Source organism: Drosophila simulans, chromosome X (assembly GCF_016746395.2).
Source record: "Drosophila simulans strain w501 chromosome X, Prin_Dsim_3.1, whole genome shotgun sequence".
NCBI classification, from domain to species: domain Eukaryota; kingdom Metazoa; phylum Arthropoda; class Insecta; order Diptera; family Drosophilidae; genus Drosophila; species Drosophila simulans.
The window spans coordinates 5,779,244-5,801,571 of record NC_052525.2 but is presented as its reverse complement, the minus strand read 5'-3'; the positions used below and the strand labels follow the sequence as shown (position 1 = coordinate 5,801,571).

The 22,328-nt window shown below is 43.8% G+C and overlaps 1 protein-coding gene across 12 annotated transcripts in view; it reads left to right on the top strand.

Moving 5' to 3' along the window:
- Positions 1–22,328, top strand: part of LOC6725257 (voltage-dependent T-type calcium channel subunit alpha-1G) — an 81,876-nt gene that overhangs the window by 19,741 nt on the left and 39,807 nt on the right. For all 12 annotated transcript variants that reach the window (XM_039297511.2, XM_039297510.2, XM_044923688.1 and 9 more), the window contains exons 3-4: positions 883–912; positions 19,102–20,056. In XM_039297511.2, the coding sequence (XP_039153445.1) occupies positions 19,155–20,056 (902 nt within the window). In that variant the 5' untranslated portion in view covers positions 883–912; positions 19,102–19,154. The remainder of the gene's footprint in view (positions 1–882; positions 913–19,101; positions 20,057–22,328) is intronic.

The window sequence follows — 22,328 nt, the reverse complement described above, 5'->3', positions numbered from 1 at the left end:
GTCCGTCGTAAGCCATAAAAGCGAAATCCAAAGCCAAAGATGGTGCCATACAGTCCACGTTGCCGTGCAGATATAGACCAGACCTCGGCCTTAAGCAAAACATGCATATAGAGCGCATTTATATATAGTCGTAGTCGTAGTCACAGTCTCGTGGCTGTAAAACAGGATTTGCATAGCATCCCAGCCAGATTTGCATGTAGATGGCGATGGCGGCAGTAAGTTTGACATTGTTGCTCATTGCGACCAACGAGCTGCATCTAATGCAAATGCACAAATGCGATTTATGACAAGCGAGAGGCATCAGCTGAGATATATGGGCGTACATACATAGGGCTTGGGCACAAAGTTCGCCTTGTTTTTGCCCGCACACTCGAACACGCGTAACTCGCATAGAACTCAGGCCAGACCAGACCAAACCAAAGCAAACCAAACCCAACCCAACCCCACCACTGTCATGTCATCCATCATTCGGCCTGTCTGTCAGTTGGCCCATTAACGCCCCGGGGACGGGATCCCCGATCAGAGGGCAGAATAACCTGGGCCATGGTCATATGATATGGCTGGGCTCAACATTCGGCCCCCGCCAGCTTGACTCTCGTGGAAATTCAATGAAAAAATATTTGATTAATTGTCCCGAAACGGGAAATGTTTACCTAGTTCTTGGTTTCGTTTACCAATGGCTTACGCACTGAAAGGACTGGATTAACACTTGATAAACATTCGCTCGAATTGATGGGCGGTGGTATACGTTGATGATTGGGCTTGTCACGAATGTTATACAACAATAAAAAAAATAAAAAAATATAGATACTTTTTAAAATTGTTTATAATACATCTCAAGTTACTCAAGTTTAATGTGCTACTTTTGCTTTATCCTTACAGGGTCTACATCTTTTCCTGAGCTTGACAAATGTAAGTATTATCTTAAAATCAACCTTTTTACTAGAAAGTAAGCTGTACTGTAATATACATTGCTCAGGAGAGGGTTGCTAATTTAAAATACATTTTCGAAATTGCTTCTGTTGCAAGAAACGACTAAGTGGATGGGATGAGAATGCGATGGGAATACCTTAAGATGATAATCTCTGCCAAAAGCGCAGTGGACAGGTGATCATCGTCTGCAGTTTTAAAGCATATTCCACGAAACGTTGCCCCTCCTTTTTGCCCTCTCTCTTCTATCTGGCAAAGTATTCGATTTGAATATTTTATTGGTGAAAGTTTCTCTCTCACTCTCGCTGCCTGGCAGTTTTTGCAACCTTATTTTTTGGGGTTACCTGCTACATCACTTCAGCGCCCCCCAGAGAAACTGTTGCATTATTTATTAGGGCTGGAGTGTAGAGCTGGGCGAAACAACATGGCCCTGGCCCGACTAACAACTTCCGGATGATGGCCGGGGTGGAAATGGAATGGGGGGGTTGGAGCTGGCGACGGTGATGGTTGGGCAGCGGAAATTGCAAGCATGGCCAAATAATGACTCACACAGACAATTCTGGCTGGGATGTTCCTCGCAGGGAGGCGCTGCCAAATCAGCGCACTTGTCAAACATCTTGATGGACACTTGAAAGGCGACAACGAGGAAGGGGCGGAGTGGAAGAGCGGATCGGGAATACATAAAGAAGCCGAACGGCGGGGTAAGACAAGAAGAAAGCAGCGTTTAAATTGCTTTTAAAAATACACTTTCCATGCTATTTTCTTACGGCTTTTACGTATTATTTGGCTCTTTGTTAAGTGCCTAAAAATAGTTTTTTTTTGACGGAGATATTCGAGCTCGTGTGTGAGTCATAAAAGTGCCAGCGGTGTGAAATATGTTTAGTGGGCGAAACCCACACCCGCTGGAAAAAAAAACAACATATTCATAATCGTTGAGGAGGCATATCAAGCATACGCCATGTGTGCCGTTTTTCGGGCGCGGAGAAGAGCAGTCAGCCGATTTGGCGCCGTCTGCTGTCAGCGCAGTCAAGTTCCATTTCCTCCACCACTTCCACTTTCAAGTGCTGCTCATCGACTCACATGCCACACCATCTACCATATACCATATCAATTCCTGGCCATATCTGGCGATATATATCGCTGGCTATGCACACAAATGATTTATTTATTTATTTGCTTATTGCCAAATGCCAAAATGACGCAGCTGCCACGATATCGTACTCGTATCAGTACCGCCCTCTTCTCCGCCCACATGAATCTATTTTCCAATTGGGCGAAATGCAGAATTTGCTAAAAAAAAAAACAGAGCAACGAGAAAGGACATATAAAAAAACAATGTAAAAGCTGATGCCAAAGCAACAGCAGTTTTCCCGCCAAACAACTTGATTGAACTGCGAATAGAACACATGTTTGATGGATTTTTAGGGCTTTTTTTTTACTGGAACTATATGTACATGCAAGTTGATCACTTTCGATTCGGTTGAGCTGGTTACGCTTTATGGAAATATAAATATTTGAGAAAATACCTAAAATTGTAGTAAATGAATTCTATTTGCAGTCGCTTCTAATTGAAGGCACATAACTCATAACCACACCGATTTATTGCTTTTACCCAATCATATATCATTCGCACAATTGGATCCGCATTGATAAAACCCCCTTTCTGCTAATAACCCTGGTCAATTACGGAATCTCTATTTGACAGACTGAAGAATGAACTTGCCGCCATTGCTTGGCTCGAAGTTCTGAGTTTTGGGAAATTGCCTCATTTCCCAGTGTTTGCCGGGAAAGTTTCCCAGCCATTTTCCCGCACAAGCACCACAACGCCCCCTCCCCTCGCCCCTTTGCGTTTGTCATTAATTACGAGCAGAAGTAGAGGCAGAAGCTCGCCGGCTTCGTTAGATCATTAGTCCACTTGCTAATGGCCCACAAAACAAAGGAAATGCTCGTTCTTTTCTCCCCGTCGATAGCTGCCCTTTTCCATCTCCTCGTCGTCTCCTGTGCACTTAATTATGAAATTATGTCTTTTGTCATTTACTTGCTGTTTTCCCCCGCTAAATGCGTTTTACCAGATTTCCAGCAACAAATTTATTTTCGTTGCTATTTTTAAACGCGGTATTTTCGTGGAACGAAAAATGTTCAGTACATTTGAGTACCCTATAAAACTAAACTTTTTGTGTTACTGCAGTTAGTGGAAGTCAATGTTTTTACTTAGATATACAAAATGCTCACAGGGTATCTTGTAGTCTACGCATTTCTCCTTGAATTGATTCACTTGCCATGGAAAATGGAGGCACATGTTGCTGGCGGAAAATGTTTGAGGTGGTGTTTTTTGTGGGGGGTGGGGGCTTTTCTGGGGATTTCTCGGTGGCCGTAGACAAAGTCCTCTGACTTTGGGCGCAACAGCTGGTAACTGTAATTTGGCAACGCCAGCCAACTGCCACGCCCACACACACCCCCGCCTCTAATTGCGTCTTTCGGTTTGCCATTTTGCATTTCTGCGCGTTGAGCTCTCCATCTCACCATCTTCAACTGGCAAATGAAATTTACATTTTTGACTTCATTTAACTTGGCAACTGCTGCATGTGGATGCCTTCGCCTTTGTGTGTGTGTGTGTCTGGTGTGTGTGTTTGTGTGTGTGGCACGCTGACATATGCCAATTGACTTGCCACTTGGTAATTTAATATGTGTGCTCTCCGCTTTCTCGGCTTTTTAGTGTTGGCAAAAGCCAACCCATCCACCCATACCCTACCCAACCACATCGTTAATTTTCATCCCAATGTTATGGCCTCAAGCTGCCAAGGACAACGAAGCCATTGTTCATTCATTCCTGTCACAAAACTGGACGGCAGATTGGTCAATGGGGCAGGCAGGGTGGTTAAATCAAAGTGAACATTTCACTTTGGCCGAAAGTCCGGGGTCCAAAGAACGCGGACGAGCCATTGTCCGATGGCCTTATGCAACTTTAATTGAATTGCACGCTAAGCCGGAGGGCCAGGACATGGACATGGGCAAGGACATGGTCGATGCACTGCGCCAAAACGGGCGACCAAGTGCGTACCTCTCTTAAAATGCATATTTTCGAACTTAAGTCACCGAAAACATTGCCGACTGTATTAAATTTCTTTTAAAACTCAATAAATTTGAACAGTGCTTTTGGTGGCAATTGGCTCATCAATAAATTACTTGCTGTCCAAGTTAAGATTGCACTTAAGAACACACTTCACACTTTTTGAAGGCACGACTTAGGATTTTCGCCAAGTGTCGACTAAGGACAAGTTCGATTTGTTGACAGGCCGAGGCGAAGAAATTTTCATTAGATTTATTTATTGATTGCCCAACCAGATGGAGTGTGTCTGAAATGCTAAATTGCCTCGAGTGGCAGGAAGTTTTGCCGAAAATTAAATTGCCCTGGTGTTTTGTTGGTGGAATATTTGAGGTTGTTCCGTCCAATGTTTTTCAGCGCAATTGTTTTTGTGCGGTTTTCGCCCATTTCGGTTGGCTGTAATTAGCATCCAAATAATGTCATTATAATGCTGATCCATTAAATATGCATTGTCGGCCATTTCGCTGCATTGGCCAGTGAGTGAGTGGTACATTAGATGCCAATTAAATTCTGATTTATTGCCAAAACACGCAGAAGTGTGAAAGGCAAAACAGTTTGTTCAACAGTTTTGTCAACAGTTGTGCGGCCAATGCGGCGTATGCGTGATATCCAGTCGGCTAATTATCGATTTCATTCGATTGACCTGATAAAACCAAGCAAACAGCAAAGTGCTTTGCCAGTTCTCCGCCTTTCACTGCCTTTCACAAATTGGCCAGAATGCTGGCACAATGATGCACTTATATTCAATTAAAATTCCAATCGAACTAAATACCGCATAGAATATAAAGATTGGTTGGTTTGATGGCACAATGATTATTAGAGTGATTTGATTGGTTAACCGCCCAATAATAAATTTTAAATGTCAAAAAACTAGGCAATTGTGGTTTGAAAAAATCCATGGTAGTCATATTAAAAAATATTCCTTTTTATATATTAACTATAGTTAAACCAATAAGGCGAGCATCAAGACCATTTTCTTTGAATAAAATCGGGGCACATATTTCAACATCAGGAATAACCATTTTTTTTTTTTATAAATAATCGAATTGATGGAACGAATATTAAAACGGATATTGGCTATTGCTTTTCAAATTCAGCAGATATTAAATACTTTCCCTGCATGCATGTATTCGCATGTCCAACAGCACAGAAACATTTCCCTCTGCGATTCAGCTTCTATATGCATATATAATCCGATTTAGCCAGTCTGTTTTTCGGCAGAGGAGGTGGCTTTAATAAAACATTTCATTCTCGATGTTTCCATCACCGTTCTCCACCAGTTTTCCATTTGGGATGACGACCTGTGATGATGGAGCAGCCCCTGCTTAAGTTTTTTTTTTTCTTCTTGGCCTGTTTTTAGTTTCCCTCGTTTTTGTATTATTTTGTTTTGTTTTCCATTGCATTTGTTTGTTGTTCTTGTTTAAGGCCAGGGCCACGAGTATCTGGCTGTTGTCGCCATTGTTTCTACGGGCCAAACAATGCCTAGTAGTCAAAGATCCAAGATCCCAGTCGCCCGAGGCATTAATTACAACTACGAACGCTGGCCCATCCGTACAATTGGCCATTGTCTCGCAGGATTCAGATGCATACACAGCAGCAGATACACACACAGATACAGATACAGATGCAGGTGGAGGTGCAGGTGCAAGTGCAGGGCCAGGACTCCAAGGAGCCGGGCCAGAAGGCGGTGTCCATTGTTGGGCCAAAAACAATTGCAACTGCGCCGAGTGCCTGCCAAACTGCCGGAAGTTAGCTATTACACAGGCAGAAAAAAGTGGGTATATAAAAAAGTATTAAAATTAAATTCAAATCTTAAGATGATTAGAAATAATTGAATAAAAATGATTATTTATCTTATATATACCTCAAATCTTTATAATTTGGTAAAATATATCAGTCTCAATTTTGGGCCAAATTAAAATTAATATTTCTTGGCCAGTCAAAATAACTGATTAAATATCAAGTTATGGTTAAAGAATAAACATAAAATAATTAAAATATCCCTATAAAACAATGCAAAACATAGATTGACTTGACTTTTCTCCCTGTGCAGAGTTGGCTGGTTGTCCGTTTGTCCGTGTCGTCTTTAGTTTGTTAGCCATCATTGTTTTGGGCCAAACGGCTGCTCCATTCTCCATTCTGCATCCTCCATCCACGGTTCGTGTCATATCGTGTCTCTTGGCCAGCATTGTTGGCATTTGCGCTGCGGGGCTTAGGTAAATTGATAAATGCACCTGACTAACTGAATTCCCCTCCGCCATTTCACCCTGATCCCGGATCCTTTGCGCTGGACTCTTTGTGCCCGGGGACATTTGTGCCATTGATTTGATTGCCGGCTGCGATCATCTAATTGATGCGATGTGCTCACCCGCTGGCGAGTGGGCCTATATGCAGCTGCACTTGTGGGACAATTAATTTCGAAACTGACACGGCTCCCGGGGCTTACCACTTGGGTTGTGTTGGCCAAATCGTGGTTGATTACCAAATTGGCGCTCAGTGCTCGTGTTAACAAAAAAGGGACGAGCAAGGGAATGGGAATACAATTTAAATCATGGGTAACTGCATTAGCTTCGTGCCATTTTCAGCTAGACAACCTTGACTTAGTCGGGCTCTCAGCTCTGCCAGCCAGGCAGCCAATCGTGGATACGGAATCCTCGAAGGCTGCACTTTTCGGGCCACGTGTGGATGACAGGCGCGGCCTTGGGCCTTCGATTGCAGGTTGCTTCGGCTTGTGGGGCGGAGCAGAACCCCCTTGGTTGCATCAACAGATGGCTGGCCCGCATCCCCCACAAGCGTTGCCTATTTTACAGTGCACCGCGACACGGCCAATTGGCCTGAAGGGGGATGGGATGTGGGAAAGTGGGGAAAGCAGGTGTGGAAAGTGTGGGCGGTTGGACAGAGTGGCAAGCTCTTGATGTTGTCAGTTGGCTTAGAAATGCTGCATAAAAGGACAAAGGCGCCGCGGAGCCCGAGGAAGCGGGCCAGAATAACAACAGCTGCGATGCCGCCCACTACCACCCAACACCACCCACCACCCCAACCATCTAGCGGGTAAAAAGGGTTCTCCACAAAGCGATGTCAGCTGTGCTCGAATGCAACTGGCACACGTGCACTTGGGGGAAAAAATAAACACTTTTCAAATGTGTCACTCCCTAAAGTGTCAATTAAATTGGCTTGGATTATTCGGTTGGACTTCCGCCCGCGCGCAAAGCAATAAGTGGCATTCAAAAATCTTAAGCGATTGAAATGAAATTCTGAACGAATTTAAAATTCATTATTCCAATGGCAGTTTTTTCCCGCATTTAAAGCATTTGTGTTTTTCGCTCTCTGCACAGACAGCCAACTTTTGCCTTTGAAGCACTTTTAGCCGCCTTTGTGCTGCACGTGCTCTTTGTTTTTGCCAGCGAGCACCTGAGTTCACCCATCACCCACCGACCCACCCATCAACCACCACCCACTTCTCAAAATGTAAGGTCGTTGGAGTCGCTGGCTGCCTTTTTTTTTTTTTTTTTTGGGAGCGCACTGTGCACTTGCCGCTTTTAATGAAGGCATTTAGCAATGCGATGCCGAAAAAAAATGTACAAATGGTAAAAAAAAAAAAAACAGAAAAAGCTGAAATGCGAGCGGCGATGGATAATTGCTGGCGATTCGCAGTTGCACTTGACCTTTGACTTGCACAGGTGAAAAAAAGATGAAGAGGTGAGGAGGAGCTGCAGCATCGATGGCGATTCTCAACCTACCAGTCGGCGACCTTCAAATCCTTAAAGTGCCCAGATTTAAGTACTCAAAAATAAGTGCTTTAAAAAGAGATAATTCAAAAGAAGACAATTAATGGAATGAAAAATATACATATATAAAGTGGTAAACAATAAAAATGAGAGGAAAGCAAACTTTTGGCCAAGTGCCATTAAATCTCATAAGCCGCAAAAACGCTTGGCCCATTAATGCTCCAAAGTTGTGGCACTTTAAAAGCTCTGTGTTTTAAGTGGGTACATTTGCATCCCATGCAGCTATATATACATATGTAGCATATATATATATGTTCGTATGTATAAGGATCTGGCGAAAAAGTGTGACAACAACACGAAACGGACACCTAAATGAAAACCAAAGTCTAAATTGTAGAGCAGCAGCTGAAACCGGAGCTCAAGTGGCCGGCGGCCATGCGTGGAAAAGCCCGTGAAAAGCGGACGGGAAATGTGGGGAAAATTCGGGACGAGTTCGTGGAAAAACGCGGATGGCAGTGTCGCACTTGGGACAATTTTTTTGGTTTCGTTTTGCACCTTTTTTTTTGCTTTTTTTTTTCTCTCTCTCGCATGACAGATGGCAAATGACCCGCGGCCCAAGCTGTCCATACTGGTGACCCCGCACTTTGGGTTCCCATTTCCATTTCCATGTCCCATTTCGTTCCCGATTTTTCCGGGAATACTCACCGCCGGAGTGACGTGCGCTAATTGATTTCAAGATACGCGGAGGGGTGCCAAAAAAAAAAAAAAGAAAAGCGACGACAACTGTCCGACAAAACAGCTTAATTATATTTCAAGTTCCAGTCTCGAACTTTTTTTTTTTACCAATTGTGTTTGCCAAAGGAAGGGCGAAGAAGCTGCACTTCTTACGGCCAGGTTAATTAATTTTTCCATTTCCCGAGCACCGAAAGGGAGCACCGACAGGTGGCAAAGTTTTCATTCAATCAAGTGTGCCAAGTGCGTCGCCGCCAAAAAGAAGAACTTTGAACTTGAAGTTTTTTGGCAGCACCTTCAGCTGGTTCCTCATCTTTATCCGCCTCCAATGCCAGCATTTTAATTAGCCTAATTAATTTTTGGCACAAAAACCGAGAAAACCCCAGCCGAGAGCCAAAACTTTTCACGGCATTTCCTTTTGGCTCTTATTTTATTGGTGGGTGGATTCCTCGGCAAGGAAAAGTTGGAAACGAAAGGAAATGCAGTGGCAAAAATTTTCGAGAAGCTTGCCAAGAAAACGTTGTGACGGTGCGTAGTTTCATAAATTCTTTCCACAAGCAAGTGTATAACAACAGGTTGAGCTATGCATACATATGTGAGTCAGAGCTTAGAGATTATATATTCAACATGATTAAATTACCAAATATTATTATCTTTTTGGAACACATGATGTTGTGTAATTGGAATTTGACTTGAAAGTAAATCGTAATTAGTTTAGTGAAAAGCGATTGACGGAAACGGAAACAAACCGATAATGCTCGTATAACCGCCGCATTTCCTCTGTTTAAATACCAATAAAGGCGGTACAGGCTCCTCTTTTGTCCGCTTTCGGTTCAGTTAATAAACATAAGTTTGCAGCAGGACGAAATAGAACAGCTTGCCAATGGGCCAGGACCAGATGCTCCTGGATCCGCCGGAAGTATGCAGGCGGGCTGACAAACCCGTTTAGGAAGTTGAATGGCCTGCGAGCTGCGAGCACAGAGAGCAGGACACAGAATGCCAGGAAGGAAGGCGGAAGTGTGTAATTTAAGCTGCGGGCGGGAGGACGCAGGTTGCAGGACGAAGGATACAGGACATGGCATGGAGCCACAGGACGGAGGGAATCAGGAAGCTGGCTAAACCAAAAATGCAACAAGCAGCAGATGGCCAACAATAGATGGGCGGGGGTATTCGAAAACGAGGTGAGCCCGGAATATCCATTGATTTCAAAAGTTGCTAGGGAATATCTATGCCACATGAAAATGAGATAAAATTACTCAAAAACAAATAATAAATCCAACACACAGCGGAACAAAGCCCTCGGCTCTGTTTAATTAACGCAAAGCCTGTTCAAATTGGCTTTGTTACTGTGAAAATATGAAATCATATTTATTTTTCTCTTTTCATTTGTCACTTAATTGCAAATAAATATGTACATATTGATATTTAACCACGTTGGCCAGTTTCAACATAAATGTTTTCATACAGCAAATTGGATTGTGTCGAAAGTGATAGTACTGATGAAGTTGCTACTTTTTAGCCCCGTTTACGATGAGGTAAGTGCCGTGTTTGTTGGCCCACTGAGTCCAGTTGTCTCGAGTGCCAAGTATGCAGAACGGCCAAATGCACTTAGTCGATATGGCTGCTCTTAGCCAAAAGTTGCTGCTGTTTGGCCGGAGTTGCACATAAATCGTGGCAACTTGTGCGCTCAAAGAGCCGAAAAATGACATCCAATGGTGGCATTGGCATCCGAGGAGATCCCCATTCTAGACTAGGGTGGAGGCAGGGTAAAGGGAAGCATCCAGGACGAAGGACTAAACAAAACATTTAACGGTGTGAGAAGAGAGAGGGCAACAAATGGCAGCTTTGGCATCAACTCAAGTGGCCATAATGGCATAGACGATGTACAGGAAGCCGCTGATGTTGTTGTTGCTCCCGTTGTTTCTGTTGTTGTTGGAAGGGGAATGTGGGGAAGTGTCACCGGAAACAGGAAGTGCGGCAGATAGCAGAGCAAAAGTTGGCTATGTCCCAGTTTTAGTACAACGACACCACCACCAGGCATCATCATCATTACGATGGCGATCATCATCATCATCATCAGCATCATCATCAAAGTGGGTCTGCTGTCGAAAATTGAAATGTACATATAACTCAACTTATGGCGAATAGTCATCATCGCCATCAGGTTTTTGCGCCTTAATTATGCGCTCATTAGACGACTGCCTTTGTGGCACACGGATTTCAGTTCTCCCCAGTTCAATTGAATGCTTTTCATTTCATTTCATTACGTTTGATTTCATTTCATTGCATTGCATTGCATTGCATTTCATTTCAATTCGTTTTCATTCCATTTCGTTTGGCTGCACTGCGAACTGACAAATTTCTTAATTGCAAGGCAGCTTTTTGGAATGGAATGCCTTTTCATCTACACGGGGGTTCTGGCCTCCGAAAAATGCAAACAGAAAGATTGAAAGCAGCAAAAAGCGAGAAAGAATTAACGTGCAAAAATGGGCCAAAACCGAAAAAAAAATTAAGAATAACTGAGAAAAAAACATAAGAGAACGATTTTGCGGAGCGTTCAGACTATATGATACCGAGTTTCTTCCAATAGTAAAGTTAGTACATATACAATTGATATTATCGCAAACTTGAGATCTTGTACTAATATTCAATAAGTTAAGCAACATCCCAGAGATTCTCAATCGATCATCACACCTGATGTGCAACCAATATACCCCAGTGATGGGTAGCAAAAAGCAGAAGGGGAGAAATCAGGCCAGTCAAGCGTGGGATCTGTTCAAAAACTGGCCAAATGCGCCAAAGGGTGGTGGGTGGTGTTTGGTTGATGGCGGGTGGTGGGTGGTGGGTGGCATCTTGCCTAATGGCCGCTGGCAAATGCAAAAAGGCTGTTGCCTGTTTGTTGCTGCTGCTGTTGCAACTTGCTTCTGTGGGCAACCTTGAAGTTGCACAGTTGAATGCAGAAAAAAATTGAATTTAATTCAAATTGAGCTTGCCACACACACGCACACAAACACTCGCATGCACAGCGAACAAAAGAAATGAGAACTGCTCTAAAAAGAGCTCAACAATGTCTTGGCATAGTAAACCGCCCCCCATCCGAAGCCCCAACCTCCAGCTGCCAGCATCCTGCATCCCCCAGCCATGCACCGTACATCTAGTCGTCTCTTTTTGTGGCATGTGCTTAAATAGACAAGTTTATTGCCAGTTTTGGGGCCTGTGGGGCAAACAATGACGAGGCCAAAAGGGTAGACAAGTGCTAGGCCATGTTGTTCTTATATTCTAACATTCCTCTCACACTGGCAAAGGTCAAAAGTGTGTTTCTGTATTCTGCATTCTGCATTCTGCATTCCGTATACCGTACTTTCTGCTTTTTGGTTTAGCACTAGGTCAAAATGCTGGGACAGTTGTCATGTGGCTGGCGAATAGGTCTCAAGGTGAACAACTTGAGTCCCAGTTCCTTTCGCAGTTTCATATTTCACTTGCATGGCTCAGTTCCATGAATCCGTCTCTGTTGCTGAGTCCGGCGTAGGGTTTTCCTTTTTGTCATGTGTCAGAAAATTGGACAAGATCCCGGGTCTCCTCGTATCCTCGTATCTTTCGGCTGCAGTCTCAGCCCAAATATGGTCCGAATGGATCCAGTGTTTGCCTGTGGTTATTCATAGAGCCAACCGTTCGGCTTTCACTGAGCTCTGGGCTTAATTGTCATACCACCTTTTTATGACGGCCACGGAAACTGGGTTAAAACAACCGAAACACTCTAAACTGTGGACGCTAAGCCAAGGGTCAAGATGGCCAAATTTGGCAGGCTCTTTTTTCTTAGCTAGGTGTAATAGTTCAGGGTTTTTTACACTGAGAACTTTGGCAGTTGGTAAATACCTAGTACTATTTACAAGTTTAATTATTAATGACTTTTTAACTGAATCGATTGAAGTCTGAAATAAGTCTCATATTTGAAATGTTAAAATATCCGATAAAACTTAATGCAAACTTCAAGATGCAACCACCGGCAGCCAGCAGCAATTTTCCAGTCGCATTCTACACCCACTTAGTTATTCATTCGACTCAATTTGCGAAATTTAACTGCCGCATTTTCTCGCCGCCTTTTCATTTCTCGCCAAACATTTCTTTTTACGAGCGGCGGAAAAGTTTTGCCATGCCATTTTCAACTCCCTGAAGACGGGACAATTAGGCAAGTTTTTGAACAACCGCCACTCCACTTTTCACTTTTTTCACTTTTTTTCCCAGCCTAATCAACAGAGCGGCCGGAGGGGGAAGGGGAAGGGGAATAAAGGCATAACAACAAGACGGCAAGTAAATTATTTGGCCAATTTCAAAAGTTCATGCTGACCTGATGACGGCCAATTAAAAACCAAAAATTGCGTCAACTGACAAAGCGAACAGTAAGCGGAAATAAGCGAAGGGCGGGCCAAGTTTAATTGAAAATTATCAAGAACAGACTTTTGGGCCATAAAGGCGGGAATACATTTCTTTTCAAAAGCGTGGGGCGACTCAAGGGTCAGGGGTCAGGGTTCAGCCACCCCGATGACAAGTATCGCCGCACAGATCGCACCATTAACTGCCCTAGGACAGATACAGATGATTTCCTTAACAAACTTCACGGCGCACTCGAGATACGAGTACTCCATTTTAAAGACATTACGGCCCACTGCTATGCGGCATTAATACACTGAGCGAAAGTATGCCAACTTCAAATTATTCATTGAATCTTTGTAGAGGTGCAGAAATGAACAGTGAGATATATTAACCATACAGAGTTTAATTAATTTAAAATTGTTTAAATGTTTAAAATTTATAAAAAACCCACCTACTCATGCTTTTTTCTCTGTGTACCAGCGTGTTTACCTTGAGTGCGAGCCGACACGTTTTCAGTGTTTGATAAAATGAAATTTTATGGCATGGAGCACCGGGCACAGGACTCAGGACACTCCACTTGCACACGGAGATAAAAAGCGAGAGCGCGAGCAAGGACAAGGCTGAGGATGAGGATGAGAATGAGGATAAGGATGTAGATGTGGATGTGAATGGAGACAGGACCTCGACTGACCGAAAATTGAAACAGAGCGGCTATGAATTTCCAGCCAAGACAATGGCCTCAACGTGCCCGGCCTTTGCCTTCCTGCTCGTCCTTCGCGTCCGCTTCGTCCTGTTCGTCCTTTTCGGTCCTGGGCCGAACAGTTTGGGGCTAGTTTCATTCCCCAGACGAGACAAACAAACAAACGAAACCAAACCAAACCAAACCAACTGGAGAGTCGGGCGAATGTTCAAGATAATTGAATGAAAATTCATTCGTGTGCTTTTCGATTTGGGAGTACGAATACGAATACCAGGGAAACTTTTGCCCAGCCTCTGGCTTTTTGTCAACAACCGAAAATTCGTTTTTCTTCTTTTCACTTTTTCTTTTCTTTTTTGGTTTTGTTGTTGGCCAAGTGAGGGATATTTTGTGTATTTCACATGTTTTTGTGAGGGTGCGGGCAAAAGTATTTACATGTCGTTGTCATTTCCGAAATTTTCCCCTCTTCGCTTTGGAGTGGGAAATTTCAGACTTAAATCGAATTAGAGCTTTGTTGTCCCTTGTTGTCTTATTTGTTTAATTTGTGAAAAGTCTACCTTCTGCCCTTCGTCTCGCACGAAAAATAAAAAAATAGCTCGTGGCATCCTTTTGGTGGCTCAACAAGTTGAACCCGAAAAGAATTTGCATAAAAATTCATGGGGTTTTTGCTGCCCGTTTGACCCAGATATTTATATCTGTATCAGTTTTCCCACATATATATATGTATATATATATATATGTATATAAGTCCAAGCTAGTCGGCGATTAGTTTGGTATTCCCCAGAAGCATTAAATCAGCATAATTCCGTGATTTCGCTAAGGGCAAAAGGATTGCTGCTTTGTTTTCACCTTTTTTTCCGCAGGAATTCTCAATGTCAGCTGAAGCGCAGCAAAAGTAATTTACAATATCGATGCGACATGGCCACAACCTTGGCTGGCATCCATTTCCTTGGCATTTTCCTCGCGAATTTTCCTGATTTCCACCCTGCTTTTCCACCTTTTCCGCCTTTCTGTATTATTTAACAGATGCTGCCAATGAGGCGGAGATGAAGGCGCCATCGCCGTTCTCATTACTTAAAAGCGAGATGCCAAAAAATGTTGACTGAACGATGGCGCGGCCCACGCGGCGTATGCGCAATAATTTGCAGCTGAAATTTTGCAACTGCTTGCTGGTGGTTGAGGAAATGCGGTTAACAGTTAAAAGTTAAAAGTCAATAAAAGCAAACAAGGAGAACATTTAATTCGATTCGGGGGTCGAATTCCCACTGGAGTCGTCGCAACGCAAATGATCAAATTAAGTCATCGGCAATCGTTGAGCGAATTCAATTGCTGCAATTCCATTAAAAGCGTTTCGATATTGATTGTTCGCTGAATTCGCCAGGGAGGCCATTTAATATAATGCATAACGATACTGATGAGCTTACGATTTTAAAGACCTTTTTGTGATTAAAATGGAAAATACTATAGCCAAGGCCTGTCGATAATTACGACCATAAACCAAATGAAGAGTGTATTTTATGGCACATTTACGAGAGCTAACGATGGCTGAAATATGAGTGCCTATTAAAAATTTATTAAAAATGTGTTGCAAACGGGCAATAATTGCAATTATGATATTCATGGCTACAAAAGTAGGAATAATTTGGTAACTGATACGACTATTTTCCCTTAAGCAGGCAATTAAAATTTAAAATCTGAAATATCTCTCTAATATTTATTATCAAAACCAGGCTTGATCGGTTACAACCGATAGCCTGATCAACTGAGCGATTGCCGATTGACGGGGCTGTAAATCGATTCTATCGATTACGGCTTCCATTACCAAATTGAATCGCTCAACTCCCCTCGGCGCCCCTAGCTCGAAACTCAAGACGTGCATTTCACATGCTCGCATGCTGAATATTTATCGAATAATGAATAAGGCCCACGCATACCCACACAGATTCCATTAACCGTATTACGTTAAAGTTGCAAATAAAAAAGTACGGAATTTATCGAACTGCCAAAATGGAGAAAGGGATGTGTGTACTATGTGTATGGAGGATGTTCAAGGGATTCGTTCGATGCTCAGCTCGGAAATTTACGGTTGTGCTCAACTGACTGCGCCAGGTGGATTCCGGAATTCTGGATACCGAATGCTGGATTTTCCGACCGGCTTAGTGGCCGCCATTCATGGCCAATAAAAAGTGACGCATAAAAATATGAATTTTATGTCTGCGTATTTAAAACGACAATAAGCAGCGTGTGGCCGTGAATGAAAAGAATGAAAGTGAACGAAAGTAAAGCTCAAGTCCCCAGCCAGGGCAATCAAAACGAAATAAAAACACAAAAAAAAGGAAAGGAAAAGAAAAGCGTGAGCAACAAATGCGCTCAATGAAGCTGAAAAGCAAGAAAAGCGGTGGAAATCGGTGGGCCCACTTGGATTGGAAAATCAAATGAAAACAAAAAAAAGCGAAGCCAAGCTCAAGCAGGTATTCACATACATATAGTACATACATATATATTCGTATATATATGCAACTGTCGGTGTTTCTGGCAGCTGCTGAACATGAAAATGAGTTTTCTCCTTCAACTGCTTTTTTTTATGCCAGTCAAACCAAATAAAAATAATAATAAAATCAGCGCAATAAGCAAGCAACAAAAGCGGCGAAAGCGAGACCGAGCATCGATTTATACACAGATGAGCAATCATAAATATTAATGTTAAATACAGTAGAGCTCGAGAGATTGGGACCGATGGTATTCCCGGGCAAATCGTCAGAGATCCCCGCAACTGACCATTGCCTAATGGAATGGCAATCGGAATGGACATTGATAACAGAAAGTTAAGTTGTATCCTGCTCAAAGTTCTCACTTTCCCTGCCCCGCGAAAAGTGGCACCAGCTTTATGCTAATGTCGGCGACTTTTCCCGACAGGCCCTGCCTCATAAGGCAGGCGGTGAGCATAAATCTTCCAGGCACGAGAAAAGGACTCCCATGAGCTGAGCGGCACGAAAAAAAGGAAGAAAGGATCTCCATGCCGTCGGGCGACATCGAGGCGCGCGCTGCCACTGATTTATTTGCCAACGTGTGTACCACGCTGCGTATGCTTATTATTCGTGCGACTCCTTCCTTGACTTTCCCCTCTCGCCTTTCCTTACTTTTTTTGTGTGTGTGTGGGGGTTTTTTTTTTTTTTGTATTTTCCCTTTGCTCCAGAGACAGCTATCAATGACAGGGGCTTGATTTTGCATTTAAAAGTGAATTATATATCCGCAGATTCTCCGACAGCCGCAGAATAAAAAGTATGCGGGCCATGGAGCACTGTGCAAATATCTTGCCACATAAGCGACAATTTATTTGCATATTTTCATGGCACCGACAGTCTGAAGAGTGAGTTGTCCTGGTTGTTGTTTACATTAACCCGTCGGCGGAAAAGCGAAAGGGGGCCAACTAGCAGACAACTATGTGTGTATGTGTGGGTGTGTGTGTGTGGGTAAATAACAAATTGGTTGGTGATAAGTGAAAAAACTTGGAAGACAACAGCAACTTACAGTGGCATAGGTACACAGGTCTTAAATGGGGTTTTTAAAGATATCAATTCTGCAGAAAATTTGGTTTTAAACTTTTCAGCTACGTACTTAACCAAAGTAGAACAAATGCACAACACTTATTTCATTTGACAAATGGATTAGACTCCCAGACACCCTTCATTTTTTTTTTTTAAATTCTTTTCAATTGAATTGAGCTGCAATTTGTTATGCGATATAATAATGCACAATGGCTGGCAAATCCATTCGGAATGAACTCAATAAGCCCGCTCGTTTTGGCAAACCGTTTATGGCGATATATATCTACGGTTCGAGTCCACTTACAACATAAATTCATGTTGCACACACTGTGTTGACCCATTTCAAATTGTTATCGCGTTAATATCTGACATGTTTGAATGTCACATTGATCCCGTTATTCGGCTAAAGTCTACAAGTGTGCGTGTGTGTGTGGGTGTGCGTTGGTGTGTGTGTGTTGTGTTTGTTTGTATTTTTGCTCGCCCTTTGACTAATATCAACACCAAAGTTGCCTTTCCCGCGCTGTTTGTGTTTAATTATGTATATCTGTGTAAGGCACACACACACACACGCAGACAGGCAGGGGTAAATCGCACACAGATACAGCCTGATTGTGTGAGTTAACATGGGTGCCATGTGTTTTTGTGCAAGGCGCTTACAATAGTTGTCCCACTGTGTACATGAGTGTGTGTGTGCTTGTGTGCGTTTGCTCCTGTCTTCTTAAGCCTGCTCAACATTTTCCAAATAATATGGTAACTTTTGTATTGTCACGTGCGCTTGTGTTTGTGTCTGCGTGTGTGTTTGGCATTGTTTGTCTTGGCGCTGACTTCCGTTTCCGGCTGATAAACAAATGGCGCCAGCCAACGATTAATTATTGTGATTTCTAGTCTTGAGGTCCACCCACAAAATAACCATAACAATAACGACAGTATCAACAAAAATACATCCAAAGGACACGTGTCCTGCAAATTCTCAAATAGCCCAATGGAAATGCCAAAGAATCAACGGACTTGTTTACGAACAAGAAATACGTATAGATTACATTTTTTATCATTAGTAGAAAATTAAATTTAAATTTTAAAGCATCTCTTTTTTTTAGTTTTGAGTTTGTCAGATAATTGTTTTTAGTTTATATGCATTTTAATAAATTGTTTGATAAGAACGGGCTATTATCGCTGCTTGCCCAATCGATTGCATAGATTCGCACAAATATCTCAATAGCTTTTCAAAGGAGTCTCGTCCTTTGTGGCATTTCTTTGGCAGGCTATCAATGAGCCAATTTTCACACAATTGCAAGTGTGTGTGGGTGTGTGTGGGTAACCACAACGAAGCACTTTTTGGCACGTTAATGTGTTAGAGGTCCTCACCTCACGCCGAAACACAAACACAGACGCAGACGCACACGAGCCGTAATTAATGATTGAACGCACAAGGGTCTCCCCCAAAAAGTATGCTACGTTTCTTGTCTATACGCACAAAATGTGCTTCTCATTATTTTTACGTACTCCACACGCACGCACCCACACATAGCCACACACATACATCAAGTTTTCACAAAAAGCAACGCACGTGCGTATAAATTATGTTTTGGCTTCATTATGTGGGTGAGTGGTTGGGTGGTCGGGTGGCTCACTTGGTGGGTGGGTGGTGCCCATTGCTGACGCCAAGTATCGCATTAAAAATCAATTCCCGAAACTTTGCACGTACACCAGAAGAAAATTGATCAAATGCGCTCATTAGCGCGTAATGAAATAAGTAATGCGCTTAAAATTTGAAAGAAATAGGAGACACGGGATTTTCGAAATGAAATTAAAGAAGTATTAATTTAATCCTTCATATATGGTTTTATGGATCTTTTTTCGGGGTCATATGTTAATTTGTATGTATTTCGTCACTTTGTTTCGGTGTAAGCTGACGTTGCACATATAATTTAATATTCGATTTTAATGACTCTACTAATTGCTCACTTTCCCCTTTTTCAATTTTAGCAATCGGCAGGAAGATGGAATGACCAAAATTCGCTTAGTTGGCACCCCAGAAAATGCTGCCACAGCCAGCGGCAGCGGTGGCAACAGCAACAACAACTACCACTCAATCAGCAACATCTGCAACATCGACAGCGGCAACATCGGCGACAGCAGCAGCAGCTAGGAATGGCCAGCGACGTCGCGTGGCAGCAGCAACAGAAGGCTGCAACAGCAACATCGGCAACAGCAACAGCAAGCTCAGCAGCAGCACCACAACCACCACCACCAACAGAGTAAGTCAAATGCATTCCAACGAAGAGCCGCCCATGACGGTGATCGTCGATGGGGGCGGTGGCAGCAACGTATCCGTTTCCGGTGGCAGCGGCCATCGAAGGGGCAGCCAGCGGTTGCGGAAAACCAGTTCCTCCAGTGCCAATGCCAAGTCGGCGTCGGCGAATCCTGCGGAAAGGACGAGCAGCGGCCAGAGGTCATCGCATCGCCAGACATCGAATGCATCCGATGGTGGTGGCAGCAGCAGGCGCCGCTATCAGGGAAAGGAGCACCACGATCGACGCGATCGTCAGGATCGCCAGGATCGCCAGGATCGTCAGGAGCGTTCGGATCGCCATGACCGCCGCGATCGTCGCGATGAACAGCAGGCGGCACGTCGGCGAACAGGACGCCGGCATAGTGGAGCCTCATCACTGAGCGATGCTGCCGCAGCAACAGCCGCCGGACGATCCCGGTCGAGAGGAGGAGGACGAACTGGTGGAGCGGTCAGTTCATCGACCGGCTCCAGCTGCAATGGCAGCTGCAGCTCCGACGACGGCGACTCCTCGCACACCTCGTCATCCAGCTCGTCCAGCTCGTCCGGCGAACCGAATCTGCCGTATCCGGGATTCCCCGAGATCTCTATCAGGGCGCTGACGCAGTACACCCGGCCGCGCAACTGGTGCCTGATGCTCATCACCAATCCATATCCTTTGCACAAACAAAAACGAAGAGAGTGTGTACGTTCGGTGGATTGATGGGGTGGCTGGGATGCCCTAATTGCCATTGTCCTTCGCTGGCAATTTACCCATGGGTGTGTGTGCTGGAGTGTCCTTGTCACACATTTCACAGGATGTGCGTTGTGAGCCTATTGATTTTTCTCTTCTTTTTCCGCCCTTCTGCTGCTCCCTTTTCTCTTCACTCTATGTTGTATTTTTCATTTTTTCTTTTTTTTTTTTACTGCGCCTAAGGACACTTGATTCGGCGCAGGATGCGATTTTTTACAGGTGTATTCTTTGTAATCCGCAATTGGTTTAGGGCAATCAAGATAGATCACAATATCCAATTTTTCTAATTAAACTACAAGCTTACAATGTTAAGTTAACAGGTTGCCTTAAATTCAAAAAATATATAACCAATTATATATTTGCTGGGTATCTCATATTCGATCCACTCGACTATTTCTCTGCCATTTTTTTTTAGCTGCCTGTTGCAAAATTCATGCTACAATGTCAGCAGTTGCAAAAGGTATTGCGTGTGTGTGTGTGTGTGTGTGCGCGAGTTCGCTGGGCATAAATAATAAATATCTGAATGGGCATCGTCATTGAGAGACGGAACCAGTGGATATATGTCCCCCAGTCCCAGTTGCCGGATCCTTTCGCTGCCGACTTGTTTTCATATTTGCCGCATCCCGCCCATTCATTTTCTGGGGGATAATGTGCGCCAATCAGTGGGATGTGGGATACAGTATACGGGATATGGCGGAGGCGTAGGCGGAAGGAAGAAGTTGACAACCCTGGCGATTCGATGTTGTTTATCTGCCAGTGCCAGTGGCACTCCTCCTGCTCCAGCTCCAGCTCCAGCTCCAGATCCCCGCTGCTTCGTCGAGTGGCATGTGTCACATGTGCATGAAAAATCGCTTTGCATATTTCTTGGCGCGCACTTCACATTTCACTTGGAGCGAAATTAAAATTGACTGACGTGGATATTTATTTATGCCCGTGGTTCTGTGTCTGAGTCTGAGTAAATTATGATAATTGAGTTTCGAACGTCAAGTCGCTTCTCCGGTGACATCGCAGTGAGTGGAGTGGCATTATTTTTAGCCCGAAAGCCGCGATGATGGCTGCGATTTAGCCACTTGATGGGCCACATCCGCACCACAGCACTCCACTCCACTTCACTCCACTCCCGTCCCATGGAGAAATCCCTTTCTTTGTGGCACAAGTACGTAATCGCTCTCTCGATACTTGCCACTTAATTGTTAGCCATAAATTTTGATTTGCCCCATTGTTCGCGCTTTTCAAGCGTCGCCCCGTCCCGCCGCTGTATTGTTTTCTATATCTTGCTGACATTTTATGGATTTTATTGTCAAAGTTTACGATACGATGGCGATGGCATTGCCAATGCCTCCCCCAGCGCCAATTATTATGTAGAAAGTGTGGTCGAGTCGAGTCGAGTTGAACTGTAAGCTGGGAGCCAAAGTGATTTTGTGGCTGGGCTGCGGTGCAACTTTGCCCTGGTTGCATTTCAGTTCGGTACGAGAAGCAATCAAACAGCTTTGGCTAAACTAATTTAAGTTCAACTTGATGGCGCTACCCCACTTCCACTTCCACTTCCAGACCCATATCCACATCCACTTCCGTTTCCGCTTCCGCTGGCGACGCTCGTCTCGACCGTGTCTTTGGTGACCCAGACGTGACTTCGGCTGCAGCTGAGGTCAGCGGTGCCATTTGCCAAAAAGTTAAAGCCGCCTCAGCGTCGCCAGCTGGCCTTGCGTATCAATATCGGATGGCATACGCTGCTTTCCCGTTTTTCGCATCGACGTCCATCGATGGAGCCACTCGGCGAACTGTAATCAAATGGCACCTAGGGAAAATTAATCAGTTGCCCTGGAAAATATTGGAAAATAATCTAATTACAACCAAATTATGCATTGCATGGTCACACAGTTTGCCAGCACATTTGTTGCCTTGTCATAAAATCGAATACCTAAGATATTTTTCTCTGTAAGTTGACATTGGCCTTTTACAGCACCCGGTCGTCTTTGCAACTTTTCCACCCAAATTAGCAATGCAACTTTTAGCACACCCCTCATATGGGATGATGCATTTTGGGGCAGTATCCGCCAAAGTTGTCTCCTTCATTTTACGGCGCTTTTAGCGTGAAATGTGCACGGCGCGTGCAATGTATGTATATATATACATATGTGTGGATCGCAGGAGCGGGTAGCTCAGTGTCGGTTTCGGTGGTCAGGGGGT